General features: G+C 51.5%; 1 protein-coding gene across 3 annotated transcripts in view; it reads right to left on the bottom strand.

Moving 5' to 3' along the window:
* The window catches only part of RNF213 (ring finger protein 213), a 46,765-nt gene that overhangs the window by 20,267 nt on the left and 8,179 nt on the right, over nt 1-18,319 (bottom strand). For all 3 annotated transcript variants that reach the window (XM_032128759.1, XM_032128761.1, XM_032128758.1), the window contains exons 8-30: nt 17,973-18,232; nt 16,801-16,989; nt 16,121-16,319; nt 15,845-15,900; nt 15,448-15,601; nt 14,828-14,980; nt 14,112-14,210; nt 13,276-13,398; nt 12,745-12,925; nt 12,013-12,186; nt 11,590-11,748; nt 10,688-11,298; nt 10,242-10,407; nt 9,448-9,665; nt 8,809-8,949; nt 8,513-8,674; nt 6,934-8,074; nt 6,285-6,478; nt 5,777-5,929; nt 1,525-5,115; nt 1,190-1,326; nt 814-909; nt 260-378 (exon numbers count right to left, since the gene is read on the bottom strand). In XM_032128759.1, the coding sequence (XP_031984650.1) occupies nt 260-378; nt 814-909; nt 1,190-1,326; nt 1,525-5,115; nt 5,777-5,929; nt 6,285-6,478; nt 6,934-8,074; nt 8,513-8,674; nt 8,809-8,949; nt 9,448-9,665; nt 10,242-10,407; nt 10,688-11,298; nt 11,590-11,748; nt 12,013-12,186; nt 12,745-12,925; nt 13,276-13,398; nt 14,112-14,210; nt 14,828-14,980; nt 15,448-15,601; nt 15,845-15,900; nt 16,121-16,319; nt 16,801-16,989; nt 17,973-18,232 (8,476 nt within the window). The remainder of the gene's footprint in view (nt 1-259; nt 379-813; nt 910-1,189; nt 1,327-1,524; nt 5,116-5,776; nt 5,930-6,284; nt 6,479-6,933; nt 8,075-8,512; nt 8,675-8,808; nt 8,950-9,447; nt 9,666-10,241; nt 10,408-10,687; nt 11,299-11,589; nt 11,749-12,012; nt 12,187-12,744; nt 12,926-13,275; nt 13,399-14,111; nt 14,211-14,827; nt 14,981-15,447; nt 15,602-15,844; nt 15,901-16,120; nt 16,320-16,800; nt 16,990-17,972; nt 18,233-18,319) is intronic.

Below are 18,319 nucleotides of genomic sequence, written 5' to 3'. Positions count from 1 at the left end.
GCCATGGAGTTACCCTTGTGGCTGTGTGCTGCTCTCCAGCTGACTGGAGAGAGGACCTGTATGTCAGCAGGCAAGGCAAGGTGCTCTCACCCAGGACTGCCAGGTACTGATCCCCTGGGGAGTCCTGTGGGACAGGGAAGCAACTCTGACAACCCACAGGACACATTGAGTCCAGATTTTCATTTAAAGGAAAGTGAGGAAGAGAAATGATTGCCTGAAGGCAGCTGAAGAGTGAGGAGGGGCAGATGGGCACACCCACCTCCATGGAATCCCACGTAGGATGTTCCTCCTTCCAGCCGGGAAAGCTTCATGATAAAGTAAACAAAGACAGAGACCTCTCCCAGGTCTACCTTGTTGATCTCATTAACAACAGTGTACCTGCAACAAAGAGAAAATGCTGCTGGCAGAGCAAAGGCAGACAGAGGTTCATGGCCACAGGTCCCTCCTCAAGAGAGAACACATTTCCTCTCCCAGAACAGACACAGGGGACTCCCACTCCTTCCTCCCAGCTGTGATGCCGAGCTGCCACCTGCAGTTGTGCCCTGAATTACCCCATGAGCCTCAGCTCTTCAGGAGTTCTCAGCCAGGGGCCAGAATTCACACTTCAAAGGGGATTATTTGCTCATTTGACCCAGCTTATCTTATTTTGACTTGGGTTACGGATTATGTGAAACACAATTAGCGCATTTAGATTCATTCTGCTACAGAATAAAGGATTGCACATTCCTGAGTGTGAGATACCCAAACAGCACCAATAACCAAACACGGTGAGGAGCAGCCAGGCAGAACTGAACCACTCCACACCGCACTCACTTGGCTGAGGCGATGAGCTGGGCATCCTGAGAGCCATCTTCAAAGTCTGTCTGAATAATGAGGACTTTATTTCCTGAAGTGGTATCCAGGAAATCCCTGAAGAGTGAAAAGGAATTTAACAGAAGTCACTAAGTGTAAAGACCAAACACTAAAGACCACAGAACCAGTCACTCCACATTAGCTGTAGCTGCTGCAGGAGGAAAGATAAAAACACCAAACCTCATCTCATGTGATGGAGCTGATAAAGTCTGTCCCGAGCCAGCTCACTGCCAGCACAGCCCCCTTTTCCATATGCGCCACTCCAAATGCTCTGCCCACACACCTTCCACGCAGCTGCCAGCCTATTCCAAGCAGGAAAACACAGGCCCAGACTCACCGGATGCCCTTCAGGAAGGAGTACTCTGTGTCAAACTGCTGCAGGAACAGAATCTGCGGCCTTTGGGCCCTGCCCTGCACCTCCCTCTCCAGGCAGGCAGCGTCAGCACTGGTGAGCAGCCGGGAGAAGGTGGTGACCTGAGGAAAAAGGGGCAGGAATATAGCACAGACCCACCTGTGCTCCCAGGGGCTGCCAGCCTGCTGCAGAGCTGGACTGCCCCCACCTCTGCACACCCGGGCACCGTGGTGCACGCAGGCGTTGCCATCCTGCAGCCCTGGCAGCAGGAACACAGAGCTGGGCGCAGCTCAGGAGGCTTTGGAGGAGCCCGGGCTCACCTCGGTGAAGGCCGTCTGGGGCCCGGCCCCCGCGTGCACGTGGGCACGGAGGAAGTCCGCGAAGGACGTGTGCTGCTGCTGCCTGAAGTAGGTGTGGGCCAGGGAGTCTGCCGTGAACACCCCCACGGAGTTGCAGAGGCGGATGACGGCGTCGGGGGTGGCACAGTTGAGCAGGGCCAGCCGCGCCTCCTCCTTGACGCGGGGCAGGAGCTCGGCGGGGCCGCAGGCCGGGCGCAGGCGCTGCGTGCCCTGCAGCACCAGCGAGGCGCAGGTGTTGGCGTGGTAGCCCACGAACACGTCCGCAGGCCTGTACTGCTGCTGGCTGATGAAGTGCTCCTCCGTATTGACCGCTGTGAACTCCTGCACCCACTGCTGCAGCTCCTGCACGGCTTCCCTCTGCCCCTTGTCCAGCATGGTGCTGATGTCCAGGTAGTGCTTCTCCAGCCGGTTGATCAGGGGGATGGGGAAGTGCTTGTACACCACCTCCTTCTCCTCAATGACGATCAGGCGGAACTTGGGGTGCACCCGGCACTTCACCCGGTGGGTGCCCAGCCCCAAATCCACGTACTTCTGCCCAGCCAGGTACACGTAGTACTGGTTGAGGGCATCGTAGAGGCTCTCATAGAGGTTCTGCAAGTTGAGGAGCACAACCATCTGGCCAGTTTCCATGCAGACCTTCACTCGGTTGATGTTCCTGCATATCTGGGTATATTCTTGGTCCTTAGGAAAACTGGAGCCAAAGATAATTTCTGGCTGCTGTCGGGCAGTGAAGAAAGCCTGCTGGAGGATCTGCAGCGCTGCGTAGTTCTCAGTCAACACGAGCAGGTACCTGCAGTCCCCGTCCTCAGCACTGCTGTAAATGTTCTGTCGGATCAGCTCAATCCTACTGATATCATGAGCATGTATCTCTCCTTTTTCTAGCAACTTGGAGGTGAATATTTCCAAGGCATTGACATCATCCTTGCCACCGAAGTTACGGAGAACCACTGCGGCGATGTCCTGAGGTGTGGGCTCACTTTTGGAGCTCTTAGCTAAGGCAAAAAACATCTTTATGAGGCTGTAGTAGTCACGCAGGCCAAAGAACTCCCTGTCTTGGGCCTTGCAAATATTTTCATACGCATCTGCAAAGTGATGGAAATACTGCTCGACCTTCTGCAAAGCCCCTCGTGCTGAGCAGCAAATGCCCTTTGCACTCTCGATGAGCTCCTCTCTGCTGGGGTCCCCACGAGACACAAAGATGCCTCGGTTCATCTTAGCAGGGTCCAAAGCCCAGTTGGAAATCCCGATGAAGCCAACCTTTTTGTGAGGAAGAGGGACGTCATCTATGCAGCCATCCTCCAAAAGTGGATGCAAAGTCTTCAAGGGCATTTTGGGAGAGTCTTCTGCCAGCCCAATCTCATCCAAAACCACCACTGATACATACTCCTCCAAGTTCTTCCCTTCCTGGAACCGAGCACAGTGCTTGAAAGTGCCTATGATTCCCTCTGGAGTGGAGAGGGGGCTGCACTGAAAAGACACGAGATGGATCTGCTTCAGGTCCTTGAACAGATCAGAATGAGCTGCTTGGCCCTGCATAGCATCGGCCACGATGGTTTTCGCCAGGGATTTGGAGCTCCCAGGCTTCCCGACAAGAAAAAGAGGGATTTTCAGCTCAATACAGATGACCATCATGAAGACATTTTCCTTCAAGGCCAAGTTCCTTGCGATGGTATCCCGGAGCAGCACCCCACTCAGGAATAAGTCCTGCATCAGGGAGATTTCTTCCAAAATCTTTTTCTGGGTATCGTAAGGCTTTGGGAGGACCTGGCTGATGGCATTCCTGTACGGCTCCTTCCTTTCCAGGGATGCGTGGTAGCAGACCCCAACCGCCAGCACCAAGGACCAGATAACGCTGTTTCTGTCGCCGCTGCCCTTGGGAGCTTTCCTCTCGGCCAGGTACTTCTCCAGCTCCCTCAGCAGCAGCTGGCTGTGCCTGTAAAACCACTTGAACACCTCCATGCAGCGCTCCACATCCCGCAGGCTGACGAAGCTGCACTCGTCGTCCCTCCGCCTCATGTACTGCTGGGAAGCAAAGAGCACCTCTGTGACCGTCCCCACCTCGTCCCTGGCCATGGGCAGCTGCTCCGCCACGCGCTGCACGATCTGCTGGATGTACATCTTCTCCGTGTGGTTGTTGAGCTGCCCAAAATCCCACACCAGCGGGATCATGCTGGGCGGGAGCGCGTGCACCCGGTACACGAGCTGTCTCAGCGGGATAGATCCCAGCTTCTCCCTGGTGTCATCGGCTTTGACCCGGTAGCCCAGCCCAGCCAGCTCCAGGCGCTGGATCATCCTGTCCGTGTGCTTCCGGTAGGGGTTGCAGGCTGCGATGATCCGCAGGCCAGAGCCAGAGGCCAAAGGCTTCCCCTGCACCGTGCGGTCACACAGAACCTCCTTGATGCTGCTCACGGCCTCCGTCGTGTTGGCTTCATCGAAAAAGAGGACGGTGTCCAACCCGTGCTGCTCCTTGTTGGATTTAGCCAGGGCTTCTGCTTCTCTGATCCTGGCATAGATCATCTCTGCAGTGGTACCTCCATGGACCTTGACAAGCTTCATGTTCTCCACCTCTACAAAGCTTCTGCGTAACTGACACAGGAACTTCACCAGCCTGGTTTTCCCACAGCCTGTTTCTCCCATGATGACGACAGGGATGTTGCACCGGAATCGCATCTCGATAGCCAGGATTTTCAGCACGTTGTCTGTGGTGAGCTCGTACGTCTCGTCGGGGTCAAACACCCAGGAGATCCCCAGCACCATGCAGAGCCTCTCGAGCTTCTCCTCGCGGGGCAGCTCGTCGAAGGGCACGTTGAAGGGAACCCTCTGCAGTACCAAGCCGCGGTACAGCTGGGCAGTCATGATGTCCCGCTTGATGACTTTGCCGTTCAGAGGATTGATGGCATCAATGCGATTCCCGTTCTGCTGGAAATGGAAACCAATGAATGTCATGGACACACGATCCTCATTGAAAAACAAATAGGGATGAGGCTCCGACTCCCACTTCTTCCGGATGCGGAAAGGAAGCAGATCTTCCTCCGCGACGTTCTCCAGGTGGGAGGATTGTCTTCCTGAACTCTGGTCAGAAATGTTCAGGGAGGGCGTCGCAAAATCCCGTGCCATTAAAATCATGAAGCTAACCACAAAGTTCTTGAAACCTTTCAAAGTGTCCTGGACAAAGTTAGGGTTGCAAAAGACAGAAGCTTCACAGTCTCTCAACTGAATGTTGAGAAACCAGGTGAAGTTGCGGAGCTCTGCCCAGGAGGGATCCACAACCCCGCAGTGCAGGAGGAAGAGCTGCAGGCATTCCGCAGGGCTGCCTTCCACTGAGAGCGCCTCGTACTGGAACATGTCCAGGTCACACCCCTGGTCAAACCTCTTCAGGTACTGGAAGGGTCTCTGGAAAGCCTCGCTGCAAAATTCCTCCTTGTCCATTCCTGGGTCCGAAACATCCCCAGAACGGTTCCCAAGTGTCTCCATTTCTAGCACTTCTTTGGGAGACTTGCATGTTATTTTAGGGAACACGTCCAAGAAGTGACACTTCTGGCTTGCTGACATCTGGAGAAGAAAAAAGAAAAGGTCATCACAGAGCTGTAGCCTTGATCTTCATTAGTTTAGTTAATCTGTTCTTAACAGTCTCCTTGCCTAAAACCACAGGCCTGAGGAACAGGAACCAGCCTTTTCCCCTGTGCATCCCTTCTTCCACTTGAAGTGCACCAGTGAATCCTATTCCCTCCTACATTTTCCTTCATGGAATATGAGTCTGGCATCACCTCCAGCCCCTTCTCAGGGCTGCTTCAAAGAAAACGAAACCCAATAAACTGTTATTTATTCCAGTCACTTCAGTTCTTACAGCCGCATATAAACACTCCCCTACTTTAAAACATGCAAATTAGCATGAGGGAGATTAGATTTTGCATTTTTATGTTTCCTATAAATGCTACAGTGGGGGCAGTGAGGCTTGGACTAACAGGCCGTCAGAAATCACCAACCCAAGGAAACCGGACAGGCCTAATTTGCTCTCTGGTGTTAATGTCACTTTGTACAAGAGCAGGGACACCAGCTGTTCTGGGATACAGCACACCCCGAGTGAAACAGGGAACTCCTGTGCTGTGTTTACAGTCACAGGCCCTACAACTCACCACAGCTCATGTACAAAGTGCACACGTGTGCAAAGTGACTGAGGAATTCCCAGAAAAGGAGCACTGCTGGTACATACAGGTCTGGCTGCTTTCTTTGGCACTGGGGACTCCTCCAGGATTTCAATGATGTACAGATGGCACTTCTGCCGTAGCCACATATTGCCATTATTATCTCTCAGGTACTGCAAAACCAGCAGCTTGAAGAGAAACTCTGGAATTCCACGCTGCACCTGTCACAAGAAGAGATACAGAAGCATTTCCTCTTTATTTACCCATCACAACTTCACAGAATCACAGAACAGTTGAGGGTGGGAAGGCTCTCTGTTCAAAGCAGGCCGATGTAGAACAGGCTGCCCAGGGCCACAGTCAGGTTTTTAATGTCTCCAAGGTTAGAGACTCTACAGCTTCTCTGGGCAACTGTTCCAGAGTTCAATTACCTTGATGGTATTTGCGTTACTTACACAATAATTAGAAAACACATGATAGGGAAATGGCTAATCGAGAAACAAGAACTTTAAAGAAAGCTCCTGCAAGGATCCACACAGGACTTGTACGACAAGGCAGCTCTGGGAGGGATGTACTTACTGAGGAGGTGATATCGAAATGGAATATCATGGGCTTTGTCTGGTGTTCTCTCTTCAGAAAAGGCAGGAGGGATTTTAGCACTTTATCTTCATCCACTTCTGGTTCAATTAGTCTGATAGTTTTCAGAAGTTCTGTACAGTCAGGCTGCTCGTCTTGCAGTCTCTCATGCAGCCTCTTCACACACAGAGATTTCCCTGTTATAAAAACCACCACAAGAATCAAAGCCATCAATATCACATACATCATATTAAGACCATAATAGACAGAAGGAAATAAAATGTTTAAGTATCCCATGCCCTGAAATCCCTGAAGCTTCCTAAAAGGCATTCCAGAAGGAAGTGTAAATCCGGTTTGAGCAGCTGGAGTCCAGAATCCAAGACACTGCTCTTGTTATCCATACGGTTTGTTTTCCTTCCACTGCCTGAGAGAAGCTTTACTCTTTAATAGGACTTGAATCTATTCTATTTAACGCTGGTTTCTAAAGTCAAACCAGGGGACAAGGTGACTTCCAGCTTTCATCTCACTGCACTGACCAGTCTGAATCGCTCTTTTTGACCAAGACACTTAAATCTTGGACACAGAACCTGGCAAGGTGAATCCCACTCGGGTTTTGAACTCAGCAGAGCCCACTCTGCATGTGCCACCTTACCCATGCCGGCTCTTTTGGACGACACCATCCCAACACACATGTGCTCCTTGAACACGGACGCAGCAGAGTTGGAGGGCTGAGCGACTCGGAAGTGGCGCTGCAGGTACTGCTGGATCTCTGCTCGTGACCTCTGGGGAGTCATGTGCACTTTGTAGTGGCTGAAGGCAGAGGGGAGGTAGCTGTTGTCCCGCTCACAGTTGCACAGGATGATGAGGCGGTAGGAGTTGTTGTAGCGCTGCAGGTGCTGGAACAGCTCCTCTGCCCTGCAGCTGACGTCGTAGCTCAGCTCATCCGCGTAGAGCATGGTGTAAATCTTCTCCCCCCCGTGGCAGGGAATGAGGCACCTCCGCAGGAACAGCCCCACCTGCTCAGCACTGGTCTGGGGCGTGCACAGCAGAACCTCATCGAAGGTGGGAAGGGGCTGCTCAGGGCTGTTCATGTAAATGGCCAGGGCAGAGCTGAGCACCTCAGAGTGAGGGCAGGTGATGAGGTTGGGCTGGCCCACACAGAGCAGGTCCTGGGGGAAATCTCTGGTGATACATTCCCTGCCCCTGCTGGCCAGGTTCTTCAGCCACACGCCCAGTGTGTCAATGTCCAGGCAGTTGGGGAGGAAGGAGCCCATGTTGCTCATGTAGCACTCCCAGATGGACTCCAGCCGGGCACTGAGGTCCTTCTCGCCATCCAGCAGCACTTGGAAGTCAGAAACAGCCTTCCCTGAGCTGGGAGGCCCCTGGCTCCCGAGGGCTCCGAGGACGTCCTGCTCGGTGCAGTCGCGGCTCAGGAAGGAGAGCATCATGAGGGCAGCCTGGCTGGGCGTGCCCCGCCCCAGCTCCGAGCACAGGTACACCAGCTGCTCCGCACTGTAGTAGTTCAGGTAGAAATGCTCAAATCGCTTTGTGTACATGAAGCTTTTCCAGCTCTCCAGGAAACTCTCCATGGTCTTGCAGAGGGCTGGGAGCACAGCTGCAATATCCCCTTGCCCTTCCAGCACTGGGATGGGGCCCAGGGAGAAGTCTATAAGAACACAGGATTCTCTTTCAGGTGAACAATACACCTGGGCAAGCCAGGAGCGGAAAAGCATGTTCCCAGCTGAGTAAAGGTCTATAAAGGCCTGGGCAAGTCTCTGAACATTCGAAAAGACCTGTGTGAGGACAGAGGAGAGAGAAACAAAGCTGGTTTACAAGTTTCAGCCATGAAACCACTGGAAAGCCATTCACTGAAGAGGAAGTCTTTGGTCCCAAGGTGTGTCAGGCTTTGTATGGCAACCACAGGCTCTCTGTGACTTTCTAACAGCAGCATCCCCAGGAAACCAGTAAGGAACTCCCAGCTTGCTACAAAAGTACAGTAATGCTGCCAGCCAGGACAATCCCCAGTGCAGCCAGAGGATAAGGCCACCAGTCCACTGTTCTGCCTCCAGCTTAGTTCTACCCTAACAAGGAACCAAAGGCAGGAACACCCATGTGCCTGTGACCACCACCCCCAGCAACTCCACTGTCAACCAGAGCCTTAACAGCTGACACTCAAGGGCAAATCCAGTCCTAACCCCAACACCAGTAACCCACTGGGTTTGGAATCTGACCTCAGAGAACCTCTCCACCACCAGGCCTTGCTCTCCCTTGGCTGACATGAGCATCAGTTTGTTCTGCAGCTCGCGGAGCTCCGCCAGCGAGTACTTCCAGGAGGCCTCGGCATCCCCCGAGCTCCCCGGGAGGGTGAAGCGCAGGACACTGTCCAAGGAGACCTGCCAGAGCAGAAGTTGTCAGCGTGGCTGGGGCTGAGGCTCTGCCCAAGGCCAGGGGAACACTGGGGCAGCAGCCCCCAGGAAGGAGGGGCAGTGGGAGCCTCCCTGGCTGGTTCCAAGCTGAGTGACCTCACCTTCTGGCCATCAGCTGGTGCTCTCAGCACATAGACCCCTCTGCTGTTGATGGCAGCTGCCAGGGACAGCGAGGACAGCTCCACGGAGCCATGGCTCTCCTTCACTGTCTTCAGCCACTCCAGGTGCTGAGCCGAGGCACGCTGTGGGGAGAGGAGACACAGCCCTGCCCTGACTGCTCTGAAATCCAAGACCTCTGGGCTTACACCTGATCAGGACAAACAGCTTGGGCTGGCACAAGAGTTTCACGATGGGGGAGGAAGAAATGAATGAGTACTGGCTTCAGCCTGCTCTTTCTGCACAGCTCTTCCTTACCCACTCCATGGGAGGCTGAACAGAGTCCACAGCGCTACAGAAACAGGCCCTGCTGCAAAAGGGTAAGAGTTCCCAGCCACCCACCTCTACACCACATCAGGCTGGAAAGTTTCAGCAGTGCCCTGGAGAAACCTGTGCTACACCAGTTACAGCTGCTGCAGTGAATTATTGTGCCATAGAAACATCAGATGTTTTTCCTTCCAATAACAAGAGCTGAAGTGATGTCCCCACACAGGTGCCATTTGCCCAGTGCAGTCCAACTTCCAGCCACTCCCGGAAGGCAGAAATGCAGGAGGATGCAGAGGCCCTCCTCCAGCAGAACTCACCAGTTTCTCGGGGAGGGCCTCGTCGCTGTCCAGGGCTCGCCACAGCTTCTGCAAGCAGCGCATGAAGTCCTCAAAGCCCGAGTCCTGGCGGAGCTCGTAGAGCAGGGAGGAGTAGCCGTGCACAGTGCCATGGAAACACGCCACACGGTCCACGTCCATGTCGTTCTCCCCCGCTGAGATGGACGCCAGGTCAACGAACACCTTCAGCTCATTTATATCTGAAATGAGGCAAATGCAGCAGGGAACAACAAATGAGGCAGCTTGGGCACCACCCCTCATCATCACCTTCCACAGGAAATGCAGAAGAATGCTTTGAACAGCAGCTCCTGTGCAACTGCCTTCCCCCCATCAGCTTTCCCAGGTCATCCATCCATCCATCCATGGACCCCTTGGGCTCTGGTGTCCCCCACAGGCCCCCGGATCCCCAGCCAGGATGGGAGCAGTGCCTGCGGGTGTCTGTGTAGGTCACACAGCTCAGCTGGCAGGCACACAATTCCATCCTCTGAAACAGCTGGCCTGAACTGAGCAGCAGCAGCTACTAAAGCCCTCTAGGCCCAGCCCAGCTCCCAGCAGGGTGGTCACTGTGTGCTGCAGCAGCCTACAGTGCATGGGCACACTTAAAGGGTCTTCACAGCACGTTCCACACCAAAACCCATCAGAGATCTAACTATCAACACCAGAAGCTGCAAAGGCACAAAGCAGATGGGTCAGGGATTCAGTGCTCCTCCTGCCCCCACACAAGCTGCCATCCCTTCTAGTACTCTCTGTCTAACTTCTGGATGAGCAGCACACACCTTTCAGTGCTTCTCTGACCCAGCAGACAAACTCCTTCTGCTGGGCCAGCTCCCTCAGACAGCCCCGGCGGGGCACGGTGATCCCCTGCAGCAGCTTCTTGGCTTGCACGAGCTCAGGGCTGATGGAATCCAGCTTCTGTGTCTTGTAGGATTCAAGCTTCTCTGTCTGGAAAACAAGTGGTGCAAACACACACTGAGTCTGGAATTGGGAAATGCCACTGGTTCTGCACCAGGGAAAGCCCTCTGCAAAACCACACTCCCACAGAGCAGTATCCTCATCTCTCTTCAAGGAATGACGACACAAAAGCACTTTGAACACCTGATTTTTACCTCAAATAAGCATTTTGGGACAAGGAATGGCTCTTGACAGACTGGGATAGACTTGTGGGAAGATTCAAATTTAGCCACCACCCTGACAGTACAGAGCCAAAGTCAGAGATACTTACTATATGCAACAAGTTTTCCAGGATACTGAAGTCACCGGAGAGGCCTAAACTCTCTTTGACGTGGGCAATGATCTTGGCAGCATCAAAGGTTAAATGCATTTCATGGTACTGCTGGATCTGCTGGACTCGCTGGTCAACCCAGTCTCTGTCTTCTTCAGGCCAAAGCCCACAGATGGTGTTCAGCTCCGCTCTGAGATCTTTAGGATGATTTGTGAATTCACGGAAAATCCTATCAACTGCAGAAAGTGTGAGACTTCCTGATCTGAGATCGTCATACAGCATTGCATAGTTGTCAAAGCAAGGGCGGATCACGCTGCTCAAAACATCATCAAGGTCCAACTCAGGAACATTCTCCTCCTCCGCCTCCTCCTCTTCCTCCTCCTCCGGAGAGTCACACACATACTCCTCTCCTGCCTTCTGTGCTGCTTCTTCCCAGAACTGCTGGAAGACCACGCTGTCCTTAAAAGAGTGGATTTTGTGGACAAATTCTTTCAGCTCTGGCCTCAGGCTGTAGAAGGTCTGCAGGGGTTTCTTTCCCACACTCACAACTTGATTCAGTCTTTTTGAGCCAAGATCTTCCAAGTGTTGAAATTCCACTTCACCTACATCCACTGTAAAACAGAGACAGGTCAGAGGGAGATCAGGTGGTACAGCCTGGCTCCAGATCACTTCATCCCATCCCCCAAGCCACAAAATCCTATCAGGCAGGTGGACCCCTGTGAGTGTCATTTGATGCACAAGCACTCACTTGATCCCCCCCAGTGCTCTGGGTTTACTTCTCCCACCCCTCCTCACCCTCACTGTGGGGTTTAGAATCAAACCTGTTCCAAAGCCAAGAGATTTTCAAGGAAAATGCTGTTTTCTGGAGCTGCCACTTTCAGACTGCTCCCCCAGGACTCTACCTTTCACAGACTTCTGCACCTTCCGGCACATGCTCAAGAAGGTTCCTATTGCTTTTTTCTCTCTTCTGAGCAGCGTGACTTCTTCGTGCCTCAACTCCAGCAGCTCTTCCAGGCTTCTCTGGAGCAGTACCTTTTCCTCACCCAGCCGCTGGTGGTGCTCTGAAAGAAAACTCACCTGTAGGCACAGAGCAGACACTTCCCACCCCCTGCACCCCGACTCAGGTTGGGAATTGCAGAGTCACAAACCCCACAGCGACAACACAAACTGGAGCTGGGAGCTCCCTGCCCAGGCCAAGGGGCAGCACTGCAAACTCCTGGAGCATCTCCTGAGCATTCCTAATCCCTGCAGCACCAGCAGAGCAGGCCAGCATCACTACAGTGATGCTCTAAGCCAACCACGCCCCTTTTGAACTCATCTCTTACTTGTGTCCCAAATGCAGATGAACTGCTTCTTATGCTGGAAAACCTCTTCCAGATGTTTCACAAGGATGTAGCCTTTGTGGATGTCATCGGTGACACTCGTAAGCACAGAGTCTGCTATGGCCATGACATCCTTTGCTTCATCTGTCAGTTTGTCTAGGAGGTTTCTGTTTGTTCCTGTTCCAGAAACAAAGCATGTCAAACCGAGATCAGCCCTGTTTCCCAAAAACAGGCAGAAATCAGGAACTTTTCCATGTCATGGCACAGAGTCCTTCCATTTCCTACTGGATCCCTATCCAAGAGCCTGTGGGCTCACCACACCACCCTCCAACCCCTCACGTCTTTCTGAACAAAACCAGGATCGCAGGACAGGAATTTGGAAACTTTCCATGGAGAGCCCAGACCCAAACCCTGTGGAGCAAACAAAAGCCATTTGGATCCATTCACATGGCCAACTCTCTGGCATTTTTGTGTGGCAATAACTTGTGAGAACTTCTCAGAGAAAAAAGTTATGGTCTACAGATCCTGAGGAAGCTGCAGCAGATTAGCCCAAGAGGAATAGTGGCTCCCTCTTTCTTGGCCTTCCCTCTCCAAACCCAAGCTGAATACTCCAAGCATTGAGATGAGGACTAAAACAAGAGCAGGACAATTTCTCTGTTTGCTGCTCTGCACAGTGACAGCAGTAAGGCAGAGAAAAGCTTCTCAGGGCCTCCTAAAACCCAACTACACACCTACCATTAAAGCTGAAGATATGTTTGACGTCAGGCCACGTGAGCAGGTGGTGCAGAACCTGATCAAAATCCCCCTCAGACTGCCCACCCCTGATGGGCCACGACTTCACAATGACGGCTGACACGAGCTGGCTGAACTGGCCCATGTTGTAGGCAGAAATCATCTCCAGGAGATTGTTCTGCATCTGCCAGGGCACACAGAGAGGGCAGGGATGTGTCAGACTTTGAGATCCCACTGTGTCTGTGTCTCAAAACTGGCACTGACGTCAAGGAGTCACCTCCAGTGCTGAGATGTGTTCCATAAAAGCCCTATGACACAACTGACACCAGAGGTCATGGTGGAAACACGTTACAAATATTCCTCATGGACCTCATTTTCTGATTTCTTGTTAGTTTTTGTTGTTGGTATAACAAACAATCCACAGCAACTCAACAACATCCAACGCCCCTTCCACCACAAGGCACATCCCTATGCTATGCAACAGAAATTCCACTTCTCCTTCTCCTCCCTCCCCCAGCAGGGCAAACACAATACCTGGCAAGCTGCAGTGACAGCCTCTATGGCACAGTTCTGGAAGCACCAGCTGATGGAAGAGTCCACCTGTGCGATTTGGGAGTGCTGACAACAGTACACCAAGATTTGGTTCACTGGAGGCTCCTAAAGGGCAAAAGGGAGATTTCTTATCAACTCAGTTTCCAAAGTCTTTCTCCTGACAGCATCAAGGAGTGCTGCTATCAAGAAAATAAAAGGAACCTGAGCATCAGCCCATTTCTGAGGGTCTGGGAGATGAAACAAATAAACGCTTAAAAAATATTTTAATGATTTCCATTTAAAGTGTGTGTGATTACTTAATATCTACCTCTCCAAGCCAAGCTTACAGCAGAAAATATTTGTTTCCTGATTTCACCATGAAAATCGATGGCTTAATTAAATTTGTAACTGCTGTAGAAAGGAGATGAGGAGACACACAGGGTCAGTTTGGAAGGGACTTGCACATGTGGGTATGCATTTGGGAGCCTGAACAGCACCATTTCTGCACAATGAATGAAAAGAGAAGCACCACCTTGGCTTCTCTGAGCCCTTGGGTGCTTACTTTGCACTTGCTGGTTCTTAAAACTACAAAGGTGACAATTGCTCAGAACGTGCCATTTCCTCTGAAGCACCAGGACCTGCAGCCAGGCCACTGACACAATGACGGTGTGGGACACTGTCATGGCCAATTTTTGAGCCTCCAGAACCTGGTTTATAACAGCAATGGCAATTGTTAGGACCAAAGCCACCGTGTTTCCATGTGCTCCTTCTCCAAGGACAGCACAAGCCACTCCATCTGCTCTGAACCACCAGCCAGGACTGCCTGGGGTCTCCTCTACCTGCTGGATTCTTCTCTTCAGATCTGCAAGTAGAGTGCTCCTCCACGTCTGGGTGAACTGCTTGTCTGGAAAGCTGATAGTCACAAACTTATTCCAGGCCTGCAGGGGAGAAGCAAACAAACCCAAACCAATGAGTGCTGAGATTTAATAGAGAAGGAAATGAAAAGAACAATGTAGAAGAGATGCCCCACACGCCTCAGACAGTCTGCAGTCCTTCCAGATGTTTCCATCCCGAGGAAAAGGAACACTCCCAGGGCTGAAAAAAGCAGCTTTTAAGCCCAAGCAGTGTGTAAATGTCTCAGCTACTGAAGGAGACGTTTGGATGAGCCACTTCCACCCTGGTGCTGGGACCTGTCCCAGGGAGGGCTGGGAGCAGCAGCTCAGGCTGGCAGGGGCTGCTCTGAGCTTTGCCTGCTGGAAGGCCTGAGGACAACCAGTGGGACGTGCTGGGAGCAAGACAACACCAACTAGGGGCAGCTCCTCACCCCAGAAATGCCTTTAGGAACAGCCAAGGAAAAGCAGGACTGAGGTGAGCTGAGCAGCACCAATTCCAGCCCTTTGCTTCTCAGTCCTGGAGTGTTTCAAACACTGCCCATCCCCATCCCACTCCTTACCCAGCCACAGCTACAGAGCCCAGTAAAGTGTCAGTAGACCCAAGAGCCTGCTTAAGCGACAGTAAAACCCCTTTTTATTCACATTACTAGAAGATGACAAACCCAAAGTTCACAATGGACAGAGAAGGTCACGTGCTCCAGGTACTCCTTCAGTAACTTCTGTTTTAAAGCATTTCTGAACCAGGTTCGAGCGTCCCTCAGAGCTCCACTGAGCAATTCTGCCACTGGAACATCCTGCACAGCATTCCCTGGAACCTGCCCCACACAGAGAAGACAAAAAACATAAACACAGTTCAAGCAGGAGAGCAACAGACAACTGATTTAAATCAGTATTTCTAAAAAGAAAGCCCAACTGCATCCAGAACACACAAATACCCCAGTACTGCTTGAATAAGCAGAGAGAGGCTGGGAGGGTGCAGTGCTTACAGGCAGTTTGTGCTTAAGCTTGTTCAGGAAGTAAAAACAACAAATGTTTAAGGGGAAACAAAACCAGACATAAAACAAAGCTTATCACAGCAAACCTGGACATCTGACCTTATTTTCAATACGAACCAAACTCATGAGGTGATTCCACAACTCTTTGAAAGTACCACAACCTTGCTTAAGAGTGTGAAGTTCCTCAAGTTGAGACTGGATCTGATCTAAACCCAGTCTGTTGTACCCCACTTTTGATATTTCTGGGTATCTTGCTCATATCAAGCCAAGAATTCCTTGGTACTCACTGCTGGGGGCCGAAGTTGGGCAACCTTGGCAATCAGGGTGGCAGTGGTGGCAGGGATCAGGAAAAAGTCCACGTTCTTGACAGCCTTGCAGAGCCTCTCGTGCAGGCTGAGGCAGCAGGACAAGCAGCACTGCCAAGAACGGGCTCCCAGAGCTCTGCAGGGCAGCAACACCGAGGGAGAATTAATTTTTTACTCCAAGGAAAAATAAAAAATTAAGAACAAAGTAAAAACCCCACGAAATTCAACACAATGCAGCAGCTCCCTCCCTCAGATGGATTTAAAAAATGGGATAGAAATCCAGGATTCTTTTCTTCACAGAGATATCAAGGCACACAAGCACGACCCCAGGCCTGGTGCAGATGCAGACAATGCTCTCACTAAGGTGCACTGCCCTTACCTGGCTGGGGGCTCATCCAAGGCACACAGCACTGTGTTTAGAAGCTTCTCTACCACCTGAGAGTGGAAAGACAAAAATATTAAACTCTGGGAGAAGCTTTACAGACTGGTTTCTGATTAGCAGTTATTTTTGCTTTTAGCTAAGCTTGAAGCTCTTTGTGCTGTGACATGCTGGCAGCCCCAACCCCCTCAGTGATGGTCAGTTCTGCCAAAAGACACCCAGGAGCCCAGTTTGAGCCTTTATCCCAGAGCTGGGTAAAGCTGCCAGAAGACAAACCTTACAGGTACTCCACGAGAAGTCAACATTTTCTAATCTGTACGAGACACCTTGAAGAGTAACTAACAAATCACTGGAGAAGTCTTTTATGAACTCAGCCAGGCTCTGCAGGGGCAGCACACAGAGCCAGGACTTGACCAGAGTCACATCAAATTCCATCAAGTACTTCTTTTCTCTCATTCGTTCCAGCAGGGTCGCTCTGGAGGGGAGACAAAACAAAATCTTCAGGATTCCAAGGAACAAAAGGCCACAGAGGAGTCTCCTCCTCACTCCCGTGCTTTTGTCACCGCAGCTCAGGATCAGTGGGGGTCCCCAAGGCCAGGGATGGCAGAGCAGAGCCAAACCACTGAGCACAAGCACTCAAGGAAAATAAACTCCAGATCTTACTCAGACTCTACACAACACGAGCAGCTTTAACTCCTGCCTGCTCCCTGGCTGGCAGAACCAGGGGTTGTGTTTGAGGGGTAACACAGTGCCCAGCTGGGCTACACCCAGTGACCTCTGAGCCACCAGTGCGGCTCTGCCCAAATACCCCAAACATCCTCCCTCAGCGTGCTACATTTCATGGTCCTCAAAAATGAGAGAGGAAAAAACCAAAAAAAAAAGGAGATGAAGTAAGGTGATCACCCCCAGCTACAGCAGCAAGGCACTGGGTGTAACTGGAGCTCTGGAAAACTCACGCATCTCGCTTCCTCCTGGTGTCAGTAAATGGAAGCCCTTCCAGCCCTGCCCAGACATCTTCCTCCACCAGCTCATGCTCCTGCTGCAGAGGAGCAGCAAAGGAATGCAGAAGGGGAAGGATCCACACCCACTCGTTTACATCACCTTCAATGCACCTCCGGCACAAGTTTGTCAGCTCGACCTTCAAGCTAAATAAAAAAAACCAAAACAAACACACTGAGTGCAAGAACAGCTTTACCCAGGCCTTGAGAATGCCCTAGGGGTAGGGGAGGCTACATCTCAATTTCCTTATGTACCTTCAGTGAACCTCTGGTCATTATTTTAGCTCTGTCTACTCTTCACTGCAGAGTGTACCTGTCCAGGTTTAAGGCCCAGAGCTGCAATGTTCCTGAATCTCTCTGAAGAGACCCTGCTGCTGGAGCACTGGGAAGACCCAAACCTTTATTTACAGTCTTCCCATGAGGCCCCCAGCCCTGTGACACCCACAGAGAGCCAGGCATTCCAGGGACAATTCTGGGCCTTCTTGGTTGGGCTGAAATACTGCAAAGGACTCCAAAAGGAAAAGTAACGGCTGCAGCTGTGCGAGTGAAGAACTCCAAACCCAGTGCCAGGTAAGCAGTCAGGTTACAGTCTGGTAAGCAGGCACTCCAGGGGAAACCAAACAAAAGTGTGGAAAAGAATCCAAATGTGGCATTTAAAGCTAAAGGAGTAAATACACAACGATCCTGATCCCTGGAGTTTGTGAGTATCAACAGCAAAGAGGAAAGAAGCCAGAAACTGCCTGACAGAAAAGGATAACAAATTAGATTATACATAAAGAAAAACCAACAGTTTTAACTCAATCTATGGCTCTGGCAAGCATGACAAGCTGCAATAAGGGAAATCTGTTTGCACAAAAGAAAAATAACAAGAAAGTTGTGTGACTGTGAGAGGGCCCCAGAGAGGCTGGGCAAAACTCCCTGGAGTTTTTCAGAACCGCACTGCAACCTTGCCTGGATGTCAACCCTGCTTCAAGCAGGAGGCTGGAACTGAGACCTCCAAAGATACCTTAAAAGGTAACTTTTTCTCTGGTTCTTTGGCAGTAGAGAGCTGGACTCCTGCTGTTTCATCAAAAGGTGCTACACTGGAGCAACAGCAGCCCCGTCAGTCAGAAGGTACATGGAGCACTTACTTGGCAACTTCTGCAAAAGCCTGTTTGATGTGATGAATCTCATTCTCTACATCTTGTTGTGACACCTGATCCAAGCACAGGAGGCTGCACAGCTCAGCCAGGTCACCTTTAGGTGCTGGAAGTGAAAGCTCCTCAACTACCACGAGAACAGTGAGCCCCAGAGCCAGTTTGCTTTTGATGACTCTGTCCTCCGGAGGTGCTTCTGGCACAAAGAAAGGACGAGATATTTTCTTCATGTATTTTATCAGCAAATCGTGCACCTGGGATAAAGGAGGGAAGAAACAAACCAACCACAGCATTAGTCTCTCTCTTCTGAAGCCATTTTCTTCTGCCAGTTTCAGGGAGGC

Source organism: Corvus moneduloides, chromosome 19 (assembly GCF_009650955.1).
Source record: "Corvus moneduloides isolate bCorMon1 chromosome 19, bCorMon1.pri, whole genome shotgun sequence".
Taxonomy (NCBI): domain Eukaryota; kingdom Metazoa; phylum Chordata; class Aves; order Passeriformes; family Corvidae; genus Corvus; species Corvus moneduloides.
This window is presented reverse-complemented; position numbering and strand designations above follow the sequence as displayed.